This window comes from Hirundo rustica, chromosome 15, assembly GCF_015227805.2.
Source record: "Hirundo rustica isolate bHirRus1 chromosome 15, bHirRus1.pri.v3, whole genome shotgun sequence".
Taxonomy (NCBI): Eukaryota; Metazoa; Chordata; class Aves; order Passeriformes; family Hirundinidae; genus Hirundo; species Hirundo rustica.
In genome coordinates this window covers 9,504,227-9,522,091 of record NC_053464.1, presented here as the reverse complement: position 1 = coordinate 9,522,091, position 17,865 = coordinate 9,504,227, and the positions used below count along the sequence as shown (strand labels likewise).

General features: G+C 40.5%; 2 protein-coding genes across 2 annotated transcripts; one reads left to right on the top strand and one right to left on the bottom strand.

Annotated features, from left to right (window-relative positions):
- Nucleotides 1–34: 34 nt before the first annotated feature.
- Nucleotides 35–4,367, top strand: AIMP2 (aminoacyl tRNA synthetase complex interacting multifunctional protein 2). Its single transcript, XM_040079023.2, has 4 exons — nucleotides 35–172; nucleotides 1,770–1,976; nucleotides 3,148–3,379; nucleotides 3,846–4,367. Exons 1-4 carry the CDS (start codon nucleotides 50–52, stop codon nucleotides 4,229–4,231), a joined length of 948 nt encoding a protein of 315 aa, XP_039934957.1. The 5' UTR covers nucleotides 35–49; the 3' UTR covers nucleotides 4,232–4,367.
- A 189-nt stretch (nucleotides 4,368–4,556) lies between these two features.
- Nucleotides 4,557–17,696, bottom strand: EIF2AK1 (eukaryotic translation initiation factor 2 alpha kinase 1). The gene is made up of 15 exons (XM_058422574.1): nucleotides 17,379–17,696; nucleotides 16,785–16,943; nucleotides 15,419–15,555; nucleotides 14,686–14,717; nucleotides 14,129–14,228; nucleotides 13,377–13,457; nucleotides 12,911–13,008; nucleotides 11,245–11,298; nucleotides 10,583–10,970; nucleotides 9,393–9,504; nucleotides 7,854–7,960; nucleotides 5,989–6,109; nucleotides 5,797–5,876; nucleotides 5,206–5,439; nucleotides 4,557–4,762 (listed from the first exon to the last, which is right to left on the bottom strand). The coding sequence occupies exons 1-15, from the start codon at nucleotides 17,461–17,463 to the stop codon at nucleotides 4,640–4,642; spliced, it is 1,911 nt and encodes a 636-aa protein (XP_058278557.1). The 5' UTR covers nucleotides 17,464–17,696; the 3' UTR covers nucleotides 4,557–4,639.
- Nucleotides 17,697–17,865: the final 169 nt, after the last annotated feature.

Genomic DNA, 17,865 nt, shown 5'->3' with positions numbered 1-17,865 from the left:
GGCCGGCGGCGGCGGAGCGGCAGCGCGGCGGGGCGGGGCGGGAGCCGCCATGCCCGCGATGTACAAGGTGCGGCCGCTGCACGGCGCGGGGGTGCTGGCGGAGCACCTGCCCACCTGCATGTACCCCCTGCCCAACCTGCACCGCGCCCCCGGCGCCGCCGCGCCGCCGCAGGTAGGAGCGAGGGGCGGGCCGAAGGACTGCTCAGGCTGCGGCCCGCGGTGCTCGCCATGGCGAGGTCAGGCATGCGGCGCTGGGCCGGTATTCCCTCCGGTGAGAGCGCCGGCCCCTGGTAGGGACCGGGAGGAGCCTCCGTTGCCGGAGAGCTCCCGGGGCCGAGTCCCACCGCCTCAGCCCGCAGGAGGGGCGCTGGCACCGCCTCAGCCAGCAGGAGGGGCGCTGGCTCCGCCTCGCCGTACGCGGCGCGTCCGGGGGTTAAATAAAATCAACGTTTTCAGAAATTTCTCTGTAATGTTTTTAAAACTTTCAGTAGTTCCAATTCTGACTTTTCTGGGCTCTCGCATGTGTCTCTGTCGCGGTTTTCATGTTTGAATGGCCTTGCCGAGCTCCCTGGCCAGCCCCGTGAGAGTGCCCAGCAGGCCTCGTTGTGTCCTGCTGCATCATCGCTCTGCTGGCTCAGCTCGGGTTATAGCCACCTACACACCCTCTATTTCTACTCTCAGTTTCTTTTGCCTTAAATAAGACAAAAATGCCAAATACTGTGTTACATAGGTCTAGTTGAGCAGCGTCTCTCCTGTGCCAGGAATGCCTGGCATTCTCACAGGCCGCTTGTGGCCAATTTTAGCTTGATGCCATCACGGATTTGCTGTGCCCTCACTCAGGTTGATGGAGTAACTTTGGGGCAGAACTTAAGAGGAATGCTAACGAAACGCTTTCCCATTGCAAAGTATGGAATTGTGTACTAACTAACTAAGGGTCACTTCAGAGGTCTTCCATTGCCTTGTCTTTGAGGATATTATTTTAATTGAATACAAAGATTTTACTTACTTTGTTTATCTCTTCATCCATGTTAGTTTGGGTAAGCATCCTTATTCTGGATGCTTAGAAATAGGCTATTTGAGAATAAGCATCTGTATTCTGGATGCTTAGAAACAGGCTGTTTGAAGGTTTAACTTATTTTAAGCTTTTAGACTTAAAACCTGGCACAGGAATATATTTTTCATCTTTTAAAAGGGATTGTAAAATGTGACACTTGTGAGGTAATTGAGATAAAAAGCTGCATTAGTATTAACATGTAACAAAGCCCATAGCTTTTTTTCCCCCACTATGATTTATTCTCTGAAACAAAGACTGAATCCACTATACCATCCATCTAAACCTGCAGGGCTTTTTACTTTTACTAACTGCCTGATTGGTCAAAAAGTTTCCTTGTTTGGCCACTGTACCACAAATTTACCAATCTGCCATTCTGGGCTTAGAAAAGAACCTGACAATCTGTCTTTGATTTTTCAGTCATTGTTCAGCACTTCACTGCCAACTCTGTCTGACTTTGACTGTTACAGAGTTTGCTATAACTAATGGTTTAAAAAAAACTATTAAGCAGGGGGATTTCAGGAATTGGTTAAATATGCCATCTCAACACACTGGGAACAGACCAGGGATAACAGAGACATGAGCCCATGATATTCACAATGCTCTGGCTATCTGAAGGGGTTTAGTCTTTCAAAACTTAATGTTAAGTGAGCTGTGGACTATTTTGACACTGAGCTGAGTGAACATTTACATGGCTTTGTTTTTTCCTCTCCTGTAGGAAGAGGTTGACCCATCACTTCAAGCACTTGAATCCCGCCAGGAAGAGATTCTGAAGCGCTTGTATGAACTGAAGAGTGCTGTGGATGGGCTCTCCAAGATGATACAGACCCCAGATGCTGACTTTGATGTAACAAATGTCATTCAAACTGATGAATTTTCTCCTTTGACAACAAATGGAGCAGATTTAGATCTGATGCTTGGAAAGGTGAGTTTAGTTGAGCAGTTACATTGGTAGGTACTTTCTTTACATTCAGTTTTCAGGGTTGGAAGGGGAGCGGGGGGACATTAAAACCTGGGACACTCAGAACTCAATATACAACCTACAATTACCATTTCATTTTGGCCACCCAGATTATAGATACAAACATTTATAAATACTAGTTCTATATATGCTCATTCGGATACAATTTCAAGCAAGAATAGTTAATTTTGAAATTTTAACAGTTGGTTTCTTGTTTGTTACCAAACTGGAAACTTTAACATTGGCTTCATCTTGGAGTAGAATTTACCTCAGTCACGTCCTTGAATTACATGCCTGTCCTAGGGTAACTTTATGATGCCTGTATCCCCAATCGTCTGTTCTGTTTGTGCTGTATATTGAGTCCTGTGCCTTTAAGACTGGTTCTAAGAGCAAGGAGAAGCGCGGAGTTTGTTTTGAGAAAACTACCTGACTCCTCCACATTCTTCTGCGGACGGCGTGTCTGGCGGAGGCTTGGAGAGACTGCAGGACAGAGATTTTTTTTTCCTTTGCTTTTAGTTAGTTTCAGCTAGCTAGGGCAGAGAATTTCCCTGGACTGTTTTTTTTCCTTTTTCTTGGAACTGTTTAAACCTGCTCTGGACTGAAAACCCAGGGAGCACTGGGGGCTGCACCTGCGGCCCACCGGGGCCTGGACCTCGGCATTTTCCAGCAGCGCCGGAGGGACTGGGACTGGAGACGCTGAGAGAGAGCCGAGCTACACCCACGGCAAGGACTTTCTCAGTTTGCCATCTCACTTCAGAAGTAGAGGTTTTATTGTTTCATACTATTCATTCTTTATACTTGTATGCACTTCATTTGTTTAGTAAAATAGTTTTTTCCACTTTTCTCCAAAGAGGGTTTTGGTTTTTTTCCGGACCGGTTGGAGAGAGGAGCCACGTGGGTTTGCTTCCTTAGAGGGATCCTATACAGGGGTTTTCTCCCAAATTTGTCCCAAACCAGGACACATGCCAAGGAAGGAAGATGTTTAAAGGTCTACACAAGTTTTAAATGTCCAGGCTTGAATATCGTTAGAATTTCAGATATACGCATACATGACTGTACATTTCGGTGTCAGATGAAAGCAATTGTTATGATCTGGAACATGTCTTACCTGCTGAATGTTTTACTTTCCATTCAGGATTATGGTGCCCTGAAAGATGTTGTCATCAATGCAAATCCTTCTCTACCTCCACTGTCACTGTTAGTGATACACAGTCTGCTTTGTGAACGGTACAAAATATTATCAGCTGTTCACACACATTCATCGGTGAAAAGTGTGCCAGAAAACCTCTTGAAATGCTTTGGAGAGCAGACTAAGAAGAAACCACGTCATGAGTACCAGTTGGGCTTTACTCTGATTTGGAAGGATGGTAAGAATGAAACTTGTAGATCAGTATTTTACAATAGGTGAGAAAATGAAACTTGTGCTTATTATAAACCCTTGCACACAGATGCCTCGGTGTCCCTGTGCTGACATATGGAGATGAAGAAGCGGGAAATATTTTTGTTCTCTTTTCATAGCTGTGAACCATGCTGGGCCAGAAGAGAAAGATTCTTGTTTACAGTTACTACTGTTAAAATATACATGGCATTGACAGGGTTGTTTGTACCCTCAGGATTTTTTTAATAAAAACATTTTTCAGTTTCTACAAATAAGGTAGCTAGAAGAGAAATTGTGGAGGAGATTTGGCTCAGTTTTTCAAAAAGCGATTTCTTTATCCCACAAGACTGAAAACTGTGGTGCTGGCCTTACAAACGTACATCGTGGAATTACCGTTCTAGTTAATTTCTTTACTATGTTGTATTCACTTTTTTTTCCCCTTCTGTTAATTTCAGTTCCCAAACCCCAGATGAAGTTTAGCATTCAAACCATGTGTCCGATAGAAGGAGAGGGGAACATCGCTCGATTTCTCTTTTCCCTGTTTGGGCAGAAGTACAATGCAGTTACCTCAACTCTGATCGACAGCTGGGTGGACACAGCCCTCTTCCAGCTGAAAGAAGGCAGCAGCAAGGAGAGAGGAGCAGTGCTGCGCTCCATGAACGCTGCCCTGGGCAAGAGCTCGTGGCTGGTGGGCAGTGAACTGACGGTGGCCGATGTGGTGGCGTGGTGCGCGCTGCAGCAGACGGGCACCGCCAACACCGCCCCGGCCAACGTGCAGAAGTGGATGAAGTCCTGTGAGAATCTGGCACCTTTCAGCTCGGTGATGAAGCTGCTCAAGTGAGCCTGTACCCTTCATCATGATGTTGTTTTAATCTTACTCCACCTCATGCCTGCTGTAATGTTTGAGTCCTTTCTGAGATGTATTTTAGGTATTACAGTTGGACAGAATCCTAAAATAATAAAAGCATTACAGCTGCCTTTTGGGTGTGACCTTCCTTTTTTGTAACTCTTACGTACCATGTTTGTTCAATGGCTAAGCTGTGTAAATTAATCCTGTGTAAATATAAGCTGTGCTCTTAATTTTTTTCCACTGCAACATGATTCCTTTCTCAGTAGCCTTTGGTGAAGGCAAAAGGATAAATACCTTTTAAGAACAGACAGCCAAATGAAAATGCATTGAAATATTTTATGTAAAAAAAGAAACCTTTTATATAACTTAAGACACAATCGAGATTAGTTCTTCCTGTACTTAAACAGGAGAACCTAGTCGTGTTTGTTCATCTTGCTCTTCAGAAAGCAGTCTTATTGTCTCCCTCAGCTTCTCTATTTCTTCTTCTTGCTGTCTCACCTTCTCTTGGAGATTAGAAATAACCTGAAAATAAGAGTTGGTTTACTTCATTTATAGCTAAGCAAGGTTAAAGCCTCACTGACTTATTCAAATTGTGTTTGCAATCCACTACAGACGCAATGCAGCAGCACTCAGCTATTCTACATTCTTGATCCTACAACTTAATCCATAAAGCAGTGGGGCACCGAAAGGAAAAATTAGAAGAATCTGCAGATGTGGTGAAAATCTCTGAAAATACCTCTCACCTGTACAGTCTTCAGAAAGTTGCCTTAAGTTAACGACCAGCTATCTCATTGCAAAGACACCAGAAATAATACAGTGGCCTAAATACTGTAGTAAGAAAAAGAGTCTTAAGAGGAACCTGTGATTAAGTTCAAAGCCAAACAAATGTAACGCAGACAGGGATACAAAGGGCATTTTCTGTGTTCCTTTAGGCTGTAAGGGTTGGGGTTACTGGCACAAGTTACCTGGTCTGTGGTGTGGAAGAGTTCACTGTCCCGAAGCTGAGCAGCTGTTGGGCGTTCTGCAGCTCTCGGGCTGGTGAGGAGTTTCACATACTTGGCCTGAGTTGGCCATTTCTTGTAGAAAGCGTGAGGAATTTGGCCAGTCCTTAAATGTGTAAGAACTTCTGTTCTTTCCATTTCTGTTCCAAATGGTTGGAAGAGTTCTAGCAGGATAACACCCATGCTGTACATGTCTGACTGTTAATGGGGTGAAGAGAAAGTTCTGGGGTAACTGCTATTTTAATTTAGTGAGCTGCTTTTTCTTATAAAATCATTATATGAAAAAGTTTCATAACAATGAAGTTTCATGATGACATGAAGAGCATCATGCCACTACTGAACACAAATTCAAATCTATATACATTCTCAACATATTTAAAAAGTTTTGCTTTAGTAGCAAATGAGAAAGCAAAGTTGAAATCCATGTTTCAACAAAAACACAAGGAGTCACCATAGTAATATTTATGTATTTATCAAATATGTATTTGCTTATTGAAAGGCTTGATTTATTTCTTTTATGTGTTAATAGAGAAAAGAAGAAACAAAGTTCTCTACCTTGAAATCATAGTGAGATCCCTGCAGTTGCTCTGGTGAGGCATAGAGGCAGGTCCCCACTCCAGAAGTATGTGTCAGTCCTTTGAAGGGCAATTGAGACTTAGTAACTGTTGTTACCCTTGCAAGTAACAGTTTAATGATTTAAATACCACAGAAAGTTAAGACACTGAAAGCCATTACACTTTCTCTTACCATTTATCCTTTCTGTCTGAGCCCACTGGTCTGCATCATCCCAAAGAAGGTCTTTGCAGGCTAATCCAAAGTCACCTATTTTTACCTGATGATCTGATCCATGTAGAAAGATATTTCTAGGCTGCAAATTAAGACAGAATACAATTTAAAAATATGTCCATATAAAGAATTATGGAATTTCAGCTGTTTCAAAGTCTATAAAATCCAGTGTTTCGCAGGTATAAGATGATTATTTAACATTTTTTAGTAGAGGCAGAGAAAAAATAGTAATTGCTGATGCCAAATCATGTTAGCAACACCATTTGGGCCAAAAGACCACACACCTATAAGGATCTAAAAGAAAAGGAAGAAAAGCAAAGCAGAAAATTTAGATTTAGTGAAAAGATGAAGTATTTTTTTTCCTCAACAGAAACTGGGAAATTTGCAGAACAGTAAACAGGAACAGGCAAGAGTGGACAGTAAATTTGACCAACTGATGTAGCAGGAAGGATGACTTAATATCATTGGGTTAGACATAATATAAACCAAAATACATTTTTCTGTATGATAAGCAGCTGCAATATGCTACTTGGTTCTGGAAAGCTGCTATGAAAAAAAAAAAAAAAAAAACCAAACCAAAACAAAACAAAAAACCCACATTGTGACAGACTTTAGAGGCCTGATTCAGAAAACTGAAATAATTTTTATCCACGTATTTTGGTTTTAGGACCACTACAGAGGAGAAATGCAAGCATTACGTATCTAGAAAAATCCCCCACTTGCTCAGGTGGCACAAAGGAAATAGTTGGTCTTTTATTAGTGTATAAAGGAGATGTGAATAGTTTAACAAGAGATGAGCAATCTCCATTATTTTCCTTTATTCAATGCAGATCAAATTTAAAAGATGCAGCACTGTTGAACAAGTTGCTAGGTTTCTCATATCCACTGAAGTAAAAACATATCCAGGAGACCCACCCACTGGGCTTCTGTTCTCAGAAATTCACACACTGAAAGACTTCCTTAGAATATTATCCCAGAAATTAGTCTCTGCTAGGTATCTGCAAAATCACCATTAGAAGAATATATGGTGAAAACCATGAGAACTGGCTCAAAACCAGGTTTGCAATAACTGAATGGAATTCTGGAATTCTTTATATAGCTACCAGACTTTGGACAATAAGGCCATGGTGATGCTAAATGGGAAGGCAAACTGAAAAACTGTTCACCCTGAAACATTTGACAGAAAAATGAAAATTAATCCAGAGTGAAGATTGTGTGATATCAAGTAGGTCCAAGCTTCCACATGTGAAGTTTTAATAATCATGATTTTCTCATGCAGCTGCTGTATCAGATGCAGAAAACCTGAGTAGGAAGCAAAGCAGGAAAACACACATTCACTTCCTTGCTATTCAGGTCTGCCATTAAGCAAGCAACTAGAATATGTTTTCAAAATCTAACTGTATGCAGTTAGCAAACTGAGGTGTAGTCAAGGGGTTTTGCTTATTTTTGTGACTACCTAAAATATTTTTTTTAGGTAATTAAGTTCCTACCCTGGTTAAGGAAAGACTGAGACAACAGAAAACCAATCTGACCATGCCTGCATCTGACAGGAAAATGGCTTCAAAGGAGAAAGCACCTCCAGAGCTTAAAATCCGCTTGTAAGTCAGTGTAACTGAGTAGTATGCTGATAGTAAAGATACCATGGCTGATAGTAAAGAAAGTATGGCACTGCTAAAGAGGAGATCATGTATTTTTTCATATGTAACAACTGAATTCTTAAGAGCCCGGGTCATCTCTGTGACAGCAACTATTCTCTCTTTTCATTCTCCCATAATGTCAATTGTCTTTGTTTTCTGCAACCTCAAGTATTAATTTGATGAACTTACTTTAATGTCTCTATGCATCACTCCCATGCTGTGGATATAGCAAACTCCTTCTACTACCTCCTGGAAAATCTTCATTGTCCAGCGAACATCCACGAGATGGTATGGACCTTAAAACAATTTCAATTATTTCAGCTAGTTTCACTGAGTTATGTAAGATTACAGTGGTATGTATTGTTGAATTCTGTTTATTTATGCTGTGGAATAAAATATGCTTAATCTGTTAAAAATTTTAATATGGATTTTGCCATGCTTCTCTCAAGATAGTATTTCTGAATCAGCAAAAAGTCACTAACGTGAAAATTCCAAAAAGGAAAGTTTGGGGAACACGAATATATGTCGTCCTAAAAAGATTCTTCCAAACCCCATCAGATAGCTATTTGATTATGAGTTTAACAAACTCTTTACTTTCATGTAAGTCTTAACCTAGCATGAAAAACACAGTTCCAGATAAAAGCATATTAATTTATATAGTGACATGCTGTCTGTATTGCTTTGCACTCTTGTTTTGTTCCTAATCCTTCTGCTGCTCTGCTACCATCTTAAATTCCTCAATCTCCTCTGGCTGTAGCTATCCTAAATAAACTTAGCATCTCCTTGTTTTGACCATTTTCCACATTACTGTTTTATTAAACTACATTGTCTCTGTGCTCTTATGACCCATATCACCATTTACTCACATTTGGATTTCTATTTCTTCATGTCTAATGTATGATAACATTCACCTTTTCCATGAAAATGTGTGAAAGTAGCATTTTGCAAGCTCAAATGCCATCATAATTCTATCATTTCCTGACCAGGAACATCATCTTTTAGCTCATGAAAGCTAAAAGATTATGATTACAGGAGAGATTAGTGGAACTCAGCTGGCAGTTTGCTGGTAAACCTATCTCTGTGAATGAAAAGAACAGATTTACCTCAATAGTGATTAAAACCAAGATAAGCCATTAATGTAAAACACATTTTGTTTTACAACCCTGAAGTACATATGCTGCTTTTATACACCCACCCCAGAGAATGGAATATGCTTTAAGAGCATTGGATTTGCTCTTCCAAATATCAACAGTTACTGATGACTGCTTGGTAGGAGGCCATGAGAACCCCCTGGTCACTCAGAATGTTACATTCTTTAACCTATTACAAATTAACTTGGCTGGATCAAATGATATAATTGTATTTGCCTCAGCAGATAAATTAGCCTTTAACCAGCTTTCTGAGAAGCAGCAGTTCCTGTCAATAAAAAACTCTGTTTCAAATAAGCAATACTGCCCAGACACTGATCTCCCCTGGTAACAACTACGCCTCAGGCATTCAGTCATTCTTTTTTGAGGAGCTGTCTAAAACTCAGGTATTTCAATTCTTTAACCAACATCTATCATGCAAAAATTCAATACAAGCTGCTATTTGATTAAGTGAATAAGGAATTTAATGAAGATCTATATTATAAGCTGCTGAGGTAAAATAAAATTAGATAACTGCATTACAAATTATTTAAAAAAAAAATATTTGCTTTACAATGAATAAGACAGTGATGAATCTTACTAGAAGTGTCCTCTGATCTCTTGTTGCATCTTTTATTACGGTCAGCAATCCAGTCCCACAAGGATATTTCACACAACTGCATTTGTATATGAAGCATCAAATGATACTCCACCTAACAGAAAAATAATGGTCCATAATTTTGCCACTGTAACATGAACAGTATTTCCTCAGTTATTTTCTTTAAAGCAAATAACCCCAAAATTTATTAAACAAGAAGCCCCTCCAAAAACAGGTTCCAAAAGGATATCAAGTATAGTATTAGTAATCTATTGCACTCAAGAAACAGATGCAAAAATGCTACCTAGTTTTGGGGAGTTTTTTGCTTGTTTCTCAAATTTTAACAATTGTTTTGTTAGCAAATGTTTAACAAAACTGCCAGATGTGTCTTTAATATTCAAATTAGAGTTTGAAACCTTCTAGAAATACTAAAGAGAGGTTTATTCCACCTTAATCAATATAAAATAGCAGAAAAAAATCAACTTCTTGATATGGAATTCTATGGAATCACAGAATTGTCTAGGTTGGAACCTTAGACCTTTGAGTCCAACCATTTGATTTATTACCATGAATATGTAGATCAGTTTCTAGTAATGGACCAGCTCATCTGATAACCTGACAACTCAGGCAGACACGTTTAAAACTGGGTTTCTTGCAAGAGGGAACTCTAAGTAAAAGGAAAAGCTTGAAGTATTCCAGAGGTGGCTGTGTTCCACAAAACAGATCAGTGGTATGGTATAAATGACAACAAGGTTTTAGAAGCACAAATGCTTCCCTGCTCGAAACTGTTTTTATCTCTTTCCCATGTACTCCTACACTACATGGGCACCACAAGACATACCAAGATAGTTTCATAATTAACAGCTGCTTTAGCTTTCATTAGTGAAAACCAGATTTTCAGTTTTGATGGGGCCATTTAATGCAGCAGTAACACTTTTTATTCATGCAGTACTTTGAAAGGATTGAAGACGCCTAAGACATGGAAAGTTGCTCATAGATGCTGAGCTTTGCCAGCTCCTCTGATCAGCTTCCTTGTAATGAAGTTACCCACTTAAGTAAAAATTGTCTGAACTTTTGGCTCTACTTGCAGTCATTCCATTCTTTTAATTTTATTGTTATAAATCATTCATTCCCACCATCTACTGAACTACTTTAAAAACATCACAAAATTACAGAGCAGATTAAGTGTTTACCTCAAACTCTCCACAGAGTGCTACCTCATTTTTGGAGCATCCTTGAGAGCAGGCCTTGCTTTCAGAGCAGGACTCACTTTCAGTGCTAGCATCTGGATTCAGACTGGAATGAGGTCCCCGTGTTGAATGATTGTCCACATCAGTTGATAAATTGTAAACATTATTTACAAAGCCTTCTTGTAATTCTGTGGATAATTCAAGTTTATTTGGTTTCACACACTCTTTGCTATCGCTGTTTGAGAAGTCGTTCCTTACATCCATATCCTGCACTGATTCTCTATGCCCATTTTTAAGACTGGTACTGTCACAGGACTTCTTTTCTTGTGAGGTAAGGTCAGCAAAGATAATTGAACTACCGCTTTCCACAGTCTGGATGTGACAGTGATCACTGAAAATAACAAAGGGAGAGAAATCCAAATAAGTACACGGTTTCATACCATCTATTTGTGATGCACCATACTGAATTTTTTTCCCCATTTACAAACAGCACTCCCAAGGAAGAGTTCAGCTGCTTCTCCACATAAAACTCCAGGATTACATAACTGTCAGTGCAGGCTCCAGCTGATTTAATACTTTCTACCAGCAGGGATTTCGTACAGCTGTCCAGACAGCTGAAGTTAAAGTTTAATATATATGTTACTACTGAAATTAGTAATACTCACTTGCTACTCTCTTGCTCCAAAAATAATGGTTGCAACTCCATTATTGCTTTACCTGTTGGATGCAAAGATAAATATGGTTTTTCATAAAACAAAGAATGTATCCATGTATTTACTAAAAATTACCATTTAAGCTAGAGCATCTCACTGAATTTAACTTTGTTACCTGTGGATAGCTCTAGATTATCTGCATTTCTGCTGCTGTAAAAGGGGTTTGTTCAGTCTACTAAGAAGATACCCTAGTATGTATTTCATTTATCTTTAAATGAAAAGAAAATATATGTTGTACCAAGTCACTTAAAGGGTTGTACCGGGCATTCTTAGGTATTTACTTAGACTTCATCTTTCAGAAGTTAGCCTATTCAAAGTAAGGGTTTACAATGTATAGAGTAACACACAGTTAAAGGAGCAGCTCCATAAGGCATCACCCTTTACATCACACTGCAGCTGCTTTGAAGACACTTCATATCTTAGAAACAACTGTCATTAAAATTGCATTTTTATACGAAAAAGCTGTTTCAGCACGCAGAAGCAAATATAAAACATCAATCCTGTAAGACAAGGGAAACCATTAAGTACCACAGAAGCTATCTATAGATTTCAGTATGCACTTTCATTACCACCACTGAATACTTATGAAGGACCCCCAGCATTAAACAACTGCTTCCCTCGAGATTCTCTGGATCATTGGTTAAAAAGTTTTGCCTGTTTTACTCTACTGTCAACTTCCTATGCATTTATGCATTTTCTTTTGTGCTTATGGCTGGATGGGCATCAAGTCAGTGACTTGGAAAGCAATAAAGTTATACAGAGCATAACCAAACCTCCCACTAAGAGAGGATCAAAAGATTTAACTGCTAAAGGCATTCCAGGAAAGGACTAGAAAGGGACCAGTGGATTAGGGTTACAAAGGGACCAAAGGACAGAGCGTGCAAAGAACTGAGAACAAAGAACCTGAAGAGAAAAACAGAGAAGGTGCAAAATGAACACAAAAGTAGATAAATTCTCAAGAGTTACACACAGTAGGTGATACACAAAAAATCCAATTGCTCTGTCAATGCAGGACTATGAAACGCAATCAAATTTAAAGAGTCTAACTTGGATAGCAAAATAAAGAGTTTTTGGTGGAGGGGGTTCGTCATTAAGAGTATATATTTCCAGGTTCTTTCAGTTTTTCTTAGATTTTGTCCAGATCCAAAGAGAAGCATACTGGGATGCTTATTATAGTGTTGCTACATCTCTGAGACTTCAAAACATCATTGCAAATTTGTGGGGTTATTGTCCTATTCATCACTTCCCCCCAATATCTGAGGTGGCTCATTCCTCAGCATTCATTCTTCTCCTCATCAACTCACTACTTCTTGCATTAAAAGGTTTTCACTTCATTTCACTGACCATGACAACTTTAAAATCCTCCTCATGTCTTACCACAAGTAAAGCTAATATTGCCACAGTTCCAAATTAATCATTAAGTAACAGATAAATTATTTGGTAAGGAGGGATTGAGTGCACACAAGGACCTGGTGATCACCTGTAATTTCCTTTTCTTTTAGTTCTTTAAAGGAGGGGCAAAAATAGTAATTTTACCAGAGAAGTAATAGTCTCCTGAAAATAACAGTACAGAGGTGTAAGATGCAAGCAAGAATTAAACAATGAGCTGTACTTTCCTTTTGGATGCACTGTTTGAACGTGTTCCATCCAAGCAGTGTGATACCCTACGATACTGGGATGCTGCAGCCCAGCCAGCACTTTGACTTCTCGGAGCACCTAAAAAGACCAAAACACCCTCGGTGTGACAATCCTTTATTCTGAGTGCTTAGTAAACACAAAAGGTAACAATAAGTAAGTTTCTTAGAGAGAAAGGACAGATGTTATTGTTACAGTAACAGAAAAAAAATTGAAAGCTTTAAAACAAATTGATTTTCATCATTGCAGAGATGATCAAATTCAAGTAATTAATGTAGTTCTTTTAATGGATTTTAATGCATCTCATTTACTTTTTTCTACTAGGTATTGATAGGCTCAAACTTTTAGAAATTCAGAATGCATAAAAAATTATATTAGCAACATGGATAAATTAGAACAGAATAAGCTACAGAGGAGTTAAAACAGGGACAAAAATACAGGAAGAATACCTTCATGCAATCTCTTCTTGTAGCCTTCTTAATTTTAATTTTTTTAATAGCATAGAACTGACCATCTAACTTGTTTCTGACCTGAAAACAATTGCAGTAGGAGAAAATTAGATGTTAATGTGCTTGGATTAATTAAATCCTTTTAAACTCATTATTCTCTAAAATTTTATTTCTGCACCCCATTCCTATGGAGTATCACCTGTATCAGGGAATGAAACTGGGATTAGGCCCCTGCTGTCATACAGGGATAGAATAGGTCCTGATAACTGATAAATATGTGAGGCCACATTTCTCATTTCCACATGGCATTCACCTCATGGGAACCTTGGGCTGGCCATGCGCTACAAGTACTTAACACAACTCAACATTGGCTTGGACAGTTTCTGTTCACACTGAAACTCATTTTTTAAAAGCAGCCACAACTAAAGCATTGGGGTGTACAGACCAATCAGTGCCAATGCTGTTTAGAGTCAATATATCATAACACTTCACATGTCAAACAAGGAGTTTTCATCTACTTTTAAATGGGTCAAAATACACAAATTAAAACATCTGATATATCCTGCTTCTGAGAAACAAAACTTATTACAACTGAGCAGCTTTTGAAATGAAACACCAACTTTCTTCTAAGGTACATATTTACACCTCTTCTATTTAAAAAACATTTGGCAGTACAACTGAAACAGTAGCTCCAAATTCCAATGAAAAACTAGATATAAACAGAGTCATTTTATATGAGAGGTAAAGAATACCTTGTATACTTTGCCATATCCTCCTCTTCCTAGCCTTGCAACCTCTTCAAATTCATTCAAGTATCGTGAAGTCTGTGCTTCGAAGAGAACTTCTTTTTCTCTAATCGAGAAACGTTAGGCTGCATTAAACTAAATTACAACTTGCAAGTAAGATACAGCTGTACACATCCTAAAAATATCATTCGTGTTATGAAAAGAAACAGAAAGTACTTTGACATCACCATATTGTACCAGCCTGAGGTGCAGTGAGTACTGAAAACCAGCAGACTGCAAGAGCATGCACATGTGCTTCAAATCCACACTCTGTTTTAACAGAGGTGTTCAGATTATTTCTTTTACATTGATGCCTGATAAATCTTGTTTTCTTGAACAGTGGCACTGACTGAGAGAGTTGTACTGAAGAACAAATTATCATGTCATTTTGAGAATTTGGAGAAACCTTTTTTTCTATGTTTCAGAGCCAAAATATGAAATGCAATATTAATTAAATTCAGAGTGGAGCACAGAACTTTAGGAAAGGAATTAATTTAATATTTCTACATGCTTTGAATACATACCCAATTGCAAGAGCGTCTCCATTATCAAGTTCCTATGAAACAACAAAATCCAACATAAAAACGTGACATATAAAAAGAAAAACCTGTCTGCTATGCCAGTGGCACAGACAGCTTAATCAGAACAGAAACTGCAACCTCCTTCTTGGAAGAAAATGAGGTTACTGAGAGCCATTTGCATGCTGCAGAGAGCTTCAGCAAATTAAAGTATTATTATCCCACTGGTAATCTGTTAACATCTCTCTGCTGGAGAGATTACTGCCCTTTTAGAGTTCTGTTGACAAACGGGATAAAATGAGGGCTCTAAAATGTGTTTAAAACAAAACTAATTAGCTTAGTTCAAGCAGCAAGATAAGCAAACAGGTCTGATTCAGCCTGAAGTACAGGTACACAAACTACACCTTCCACTAATATAAATATGAGTGTTAGCATACCAACAGTTTAAAGCTGAAAACGGATGTCTGTCAAAAAAAGCTGTAGCAATACTTACACCTTGCAATAAACACCTTGCCTTTGTTTATTAACATTTAACTTGTTTTATTATTACTATTTAATAAGGTACAAAATATTGATGGCTTCAAAAAACTGGCTTGCACCTATAGAACCAGAGCATGCCGTCCCAAACAGCTAAAGGAGTTATTCTGTATAATTATTAAAAAGACCAATCCAATATTAAAATAACCCCTGAACAAAAGCTCCTTACTGCAGAGGTTGCCAGACATGTAACAAAGCTTACCCCGTTAAGTATTTGTTGATTAGCTGCTTTCATCAGTTCAGTAATGGCTCTGTTGTGCTGCAGTCTTACAGTACTGAATTCATCACAAAAGACAAAAGGGGAGAGTAACCCTGTTCTTGTGAAAGTCTGACGAAGAACTGCACAAAGGAACAAAGAAAGGCCAGAAGAACATTGAATAAAGCCAGCCAATAAGACCACATAAAGTTTTTCAACACAAAATCTTATTTGAAAGATAGCGTGTCTGAAAAACTGACAATCCCTCCTACTCTAATGCTGTTCCTGTACTCCTGGCAATTAAAACTAATTCAATCCAAACTAGAGCTGCTCTGTGGGAATCCCTTCACATAATACAATTATCTGCCATCCTTTCCATGGTCACAACTGCATCTCCTCTTCTTCCTCACCTCAGCAGATGAGTTATACAAGCATCCACCCATTCACTTACGTTTGACTTTTGGACTAATTTTGATCAGTGAAAAGAAAAATTCAAAGCAGGTTCACAATTATGAGGATGGATTTATAATCAAAAGCGGTAGTGTCGAGATTTTAATTCCCATCCAAACCCACACACTTGCGCACACACTCATAACAGAGAACGAAGTCGCTCCCTTCCACCACCTCATCTGTCTCATTTGGAGTAAAACAACTGTGGCAAACAAAAAGTCATAAATGCTGGAGATGGGTGCAACTGTGATGTTATAAATAGCACAAATTTTAGCAATGAAAAACACGTTAGATTTTATTGTCTACAGTCATGTAAAGTAAGGACAAAACCCATGGATATGCTTTCTTAAAGGCACTAAGTATATGCCTAAATGAACAAAATACCCTTGGTAAGTCATATACCAACCAGTTATCTTAAAAGTAACACTTCACACTTAAAACTGCAAATACTCTGAATGACATCAAGGGACTTTATGGCAAAATAAAGAACTTGTAAAAGTTTTTACTCAGATTTTCACACAAGATAATTTTGAAAAATTTAGTGAAGACTCTCCTGCAACTATTTATTGATAAATGTTTTATTAAATTCCTCTTCTACCAGCATTTTTAGATCACATTCAACAGTAATATAATTTACCCTGCTGCCCTTCTCATGATGCAACTCACATAATCTAGCTGGAACAGAGCTGTCTGATCCTTACATCTACAGCAATATTCTGTTACTGTCTTCAAAAATAAGACAAGCTGTCATTGCCAATTTAGTTGCTTCAAGGTATTCATCCTCTTCACAGATTCATTCTTGTCCCAGCGGGATGAAACCTAGAGCTTTGTGTTGATATTACACTGCAACTCTGCACAGAAGGGTCTGGTACATATTGCAGTGAGGCAGTTTGAGAGACAGGAATGAACTCCTCTTACTAACTTCGGAACAAACCCCTGGAGTGAACGGGGTTGTGCGTGTACATGTGGCAGAGGTGCTCCAGCAATGACACAAGCAGCAGCTGGTTCTGGATGGTCGAAGTGAACTTCACAAATCTTTGCGACCCGTTTGCAACTCGCAGCTCCGCCGGCACATCCGATTCTGGAAGAGAACAGTCAGGCGAATGAACTGAGGTTTCAGTACACACCCATTTACCTAAACATCAAAACAACGTACAGCCAGCCACACAGCTCCAACACCACCCCGGCTCACAGAGGCGGCAACCGAGTTGCCGCTGAGCGAGTAGCTTAAGAAGCTAATTAGGAACCTAATTAATTTTTTTTAAGTGTACACGGAAAGCAGCTACCCGGGGAGGCCGAGGCGCCCCGTGCCCGAGGCAGGGGGAGCTCGCACGGCGGCCTCAGGGCAGGGCGCTGCTGAGGGCCTGCCCGCTCTTGCATCACCCCCGCTGCCTCAGAGCGGTGGGGAAGGACGGGAAGAGGAAGGCGGCGGTTCTACCCTGCTTCCCTCCCAGCCAGCCGGGGGGAAGGGGCCATTTCCCCGCTCGTCCACAGGGCTTCCCCCGGCCCCGCTTACCGTCAAAGCGCGGCTCCGGGCTCTCCTCAGGGAACTCGATGGCGGGCACCGGCGCCCGCAGGGCCGCAGCCCTCCCGCCCCTCATAGGCCGGGCGCCGGGGTCGCCTCCGCTGCGGCCGGCGGGGCCCGCCCAGCCCGCCGTGGGCGGCTCCGGGGACCTGGCCAGCGTTTATGGCCGTTCTTTGGGCGCGGAGCAATAAAACATGAACTAGAGGGATAAAGCCGAGAGGAAAACCTTCGGTCCGGGAGGCGGGGACGGGCGGGCAGGAGCTCGTACCGAAGGTCTGCAGCGGGGAGGGCGGTCCCTCTGCACGGGGACCGGCGCCGCCCGCAGCCCGCGTGAGCCCGCGCCCGGACCGGGGGTCGCCGAGCCCCCTCTAGCGGCTCCCGGCCGCGGCACAGGGGCGGTGCCGGTCCCCGTGTGACCCGGAGGCGCTCGCTGTTCCCCCCGCCGCCGCCGCCGCCTCCTCTCCTCCCCCCGCCCGCC

What these genes read in the sequence shown, in the direction of transcription:
- AIMP2 (XM_040079023.2), top strand. Translation starts at nt 50, where the DNA reads ATGCCCGCGATGTACAAGGTGCGGCCGCTGCACGGCGCGGGGGTGCTG. An exon ending in GCGCCGCCGCGCCGCCGCAG is followed by an intron (nt 173 to 1,769) that starts GTAGGAGCGAGG and finishes CCTCTCCTGTAG; the next exon opens with GAAGAGGTTGACCCATCACT. An exon ending in TACTCTGATTTGGAAGGATG is followed by an intron (nt 3,380 to 3,845) that starts GTAAGAATGAAA and finishes TGTTAATTTCAG; the next exon opens with TTCCCAAACCCCAGATGAAG.
- EIF2AK1 (XM_058422574.1), bottom strand. Translation starts at nt 17,463, where the DNA reads ATGAGGGGCGGGAGGGCTGCGGCCCTGCGGGCGCCGGTGCCCGCCATC. An exon ending in GGAGACGCTCTTGCAATTGG is followed by an intron (nt 14,229 to 14,685) that starts GTATGTATTCAA and finishes TTTCTCGATTAG; the next exon opens with AGAAAAAGAAGTTCTCTTCG. An exon ending in GATCTCACTATGATTTCAAG is followed by an intron (nt 5,440 to 5,796) that starts GTAGAGAACTTT and finishes CCCCATTAACAG; the next exon opens with TCAGACATGTACAGCATGGG.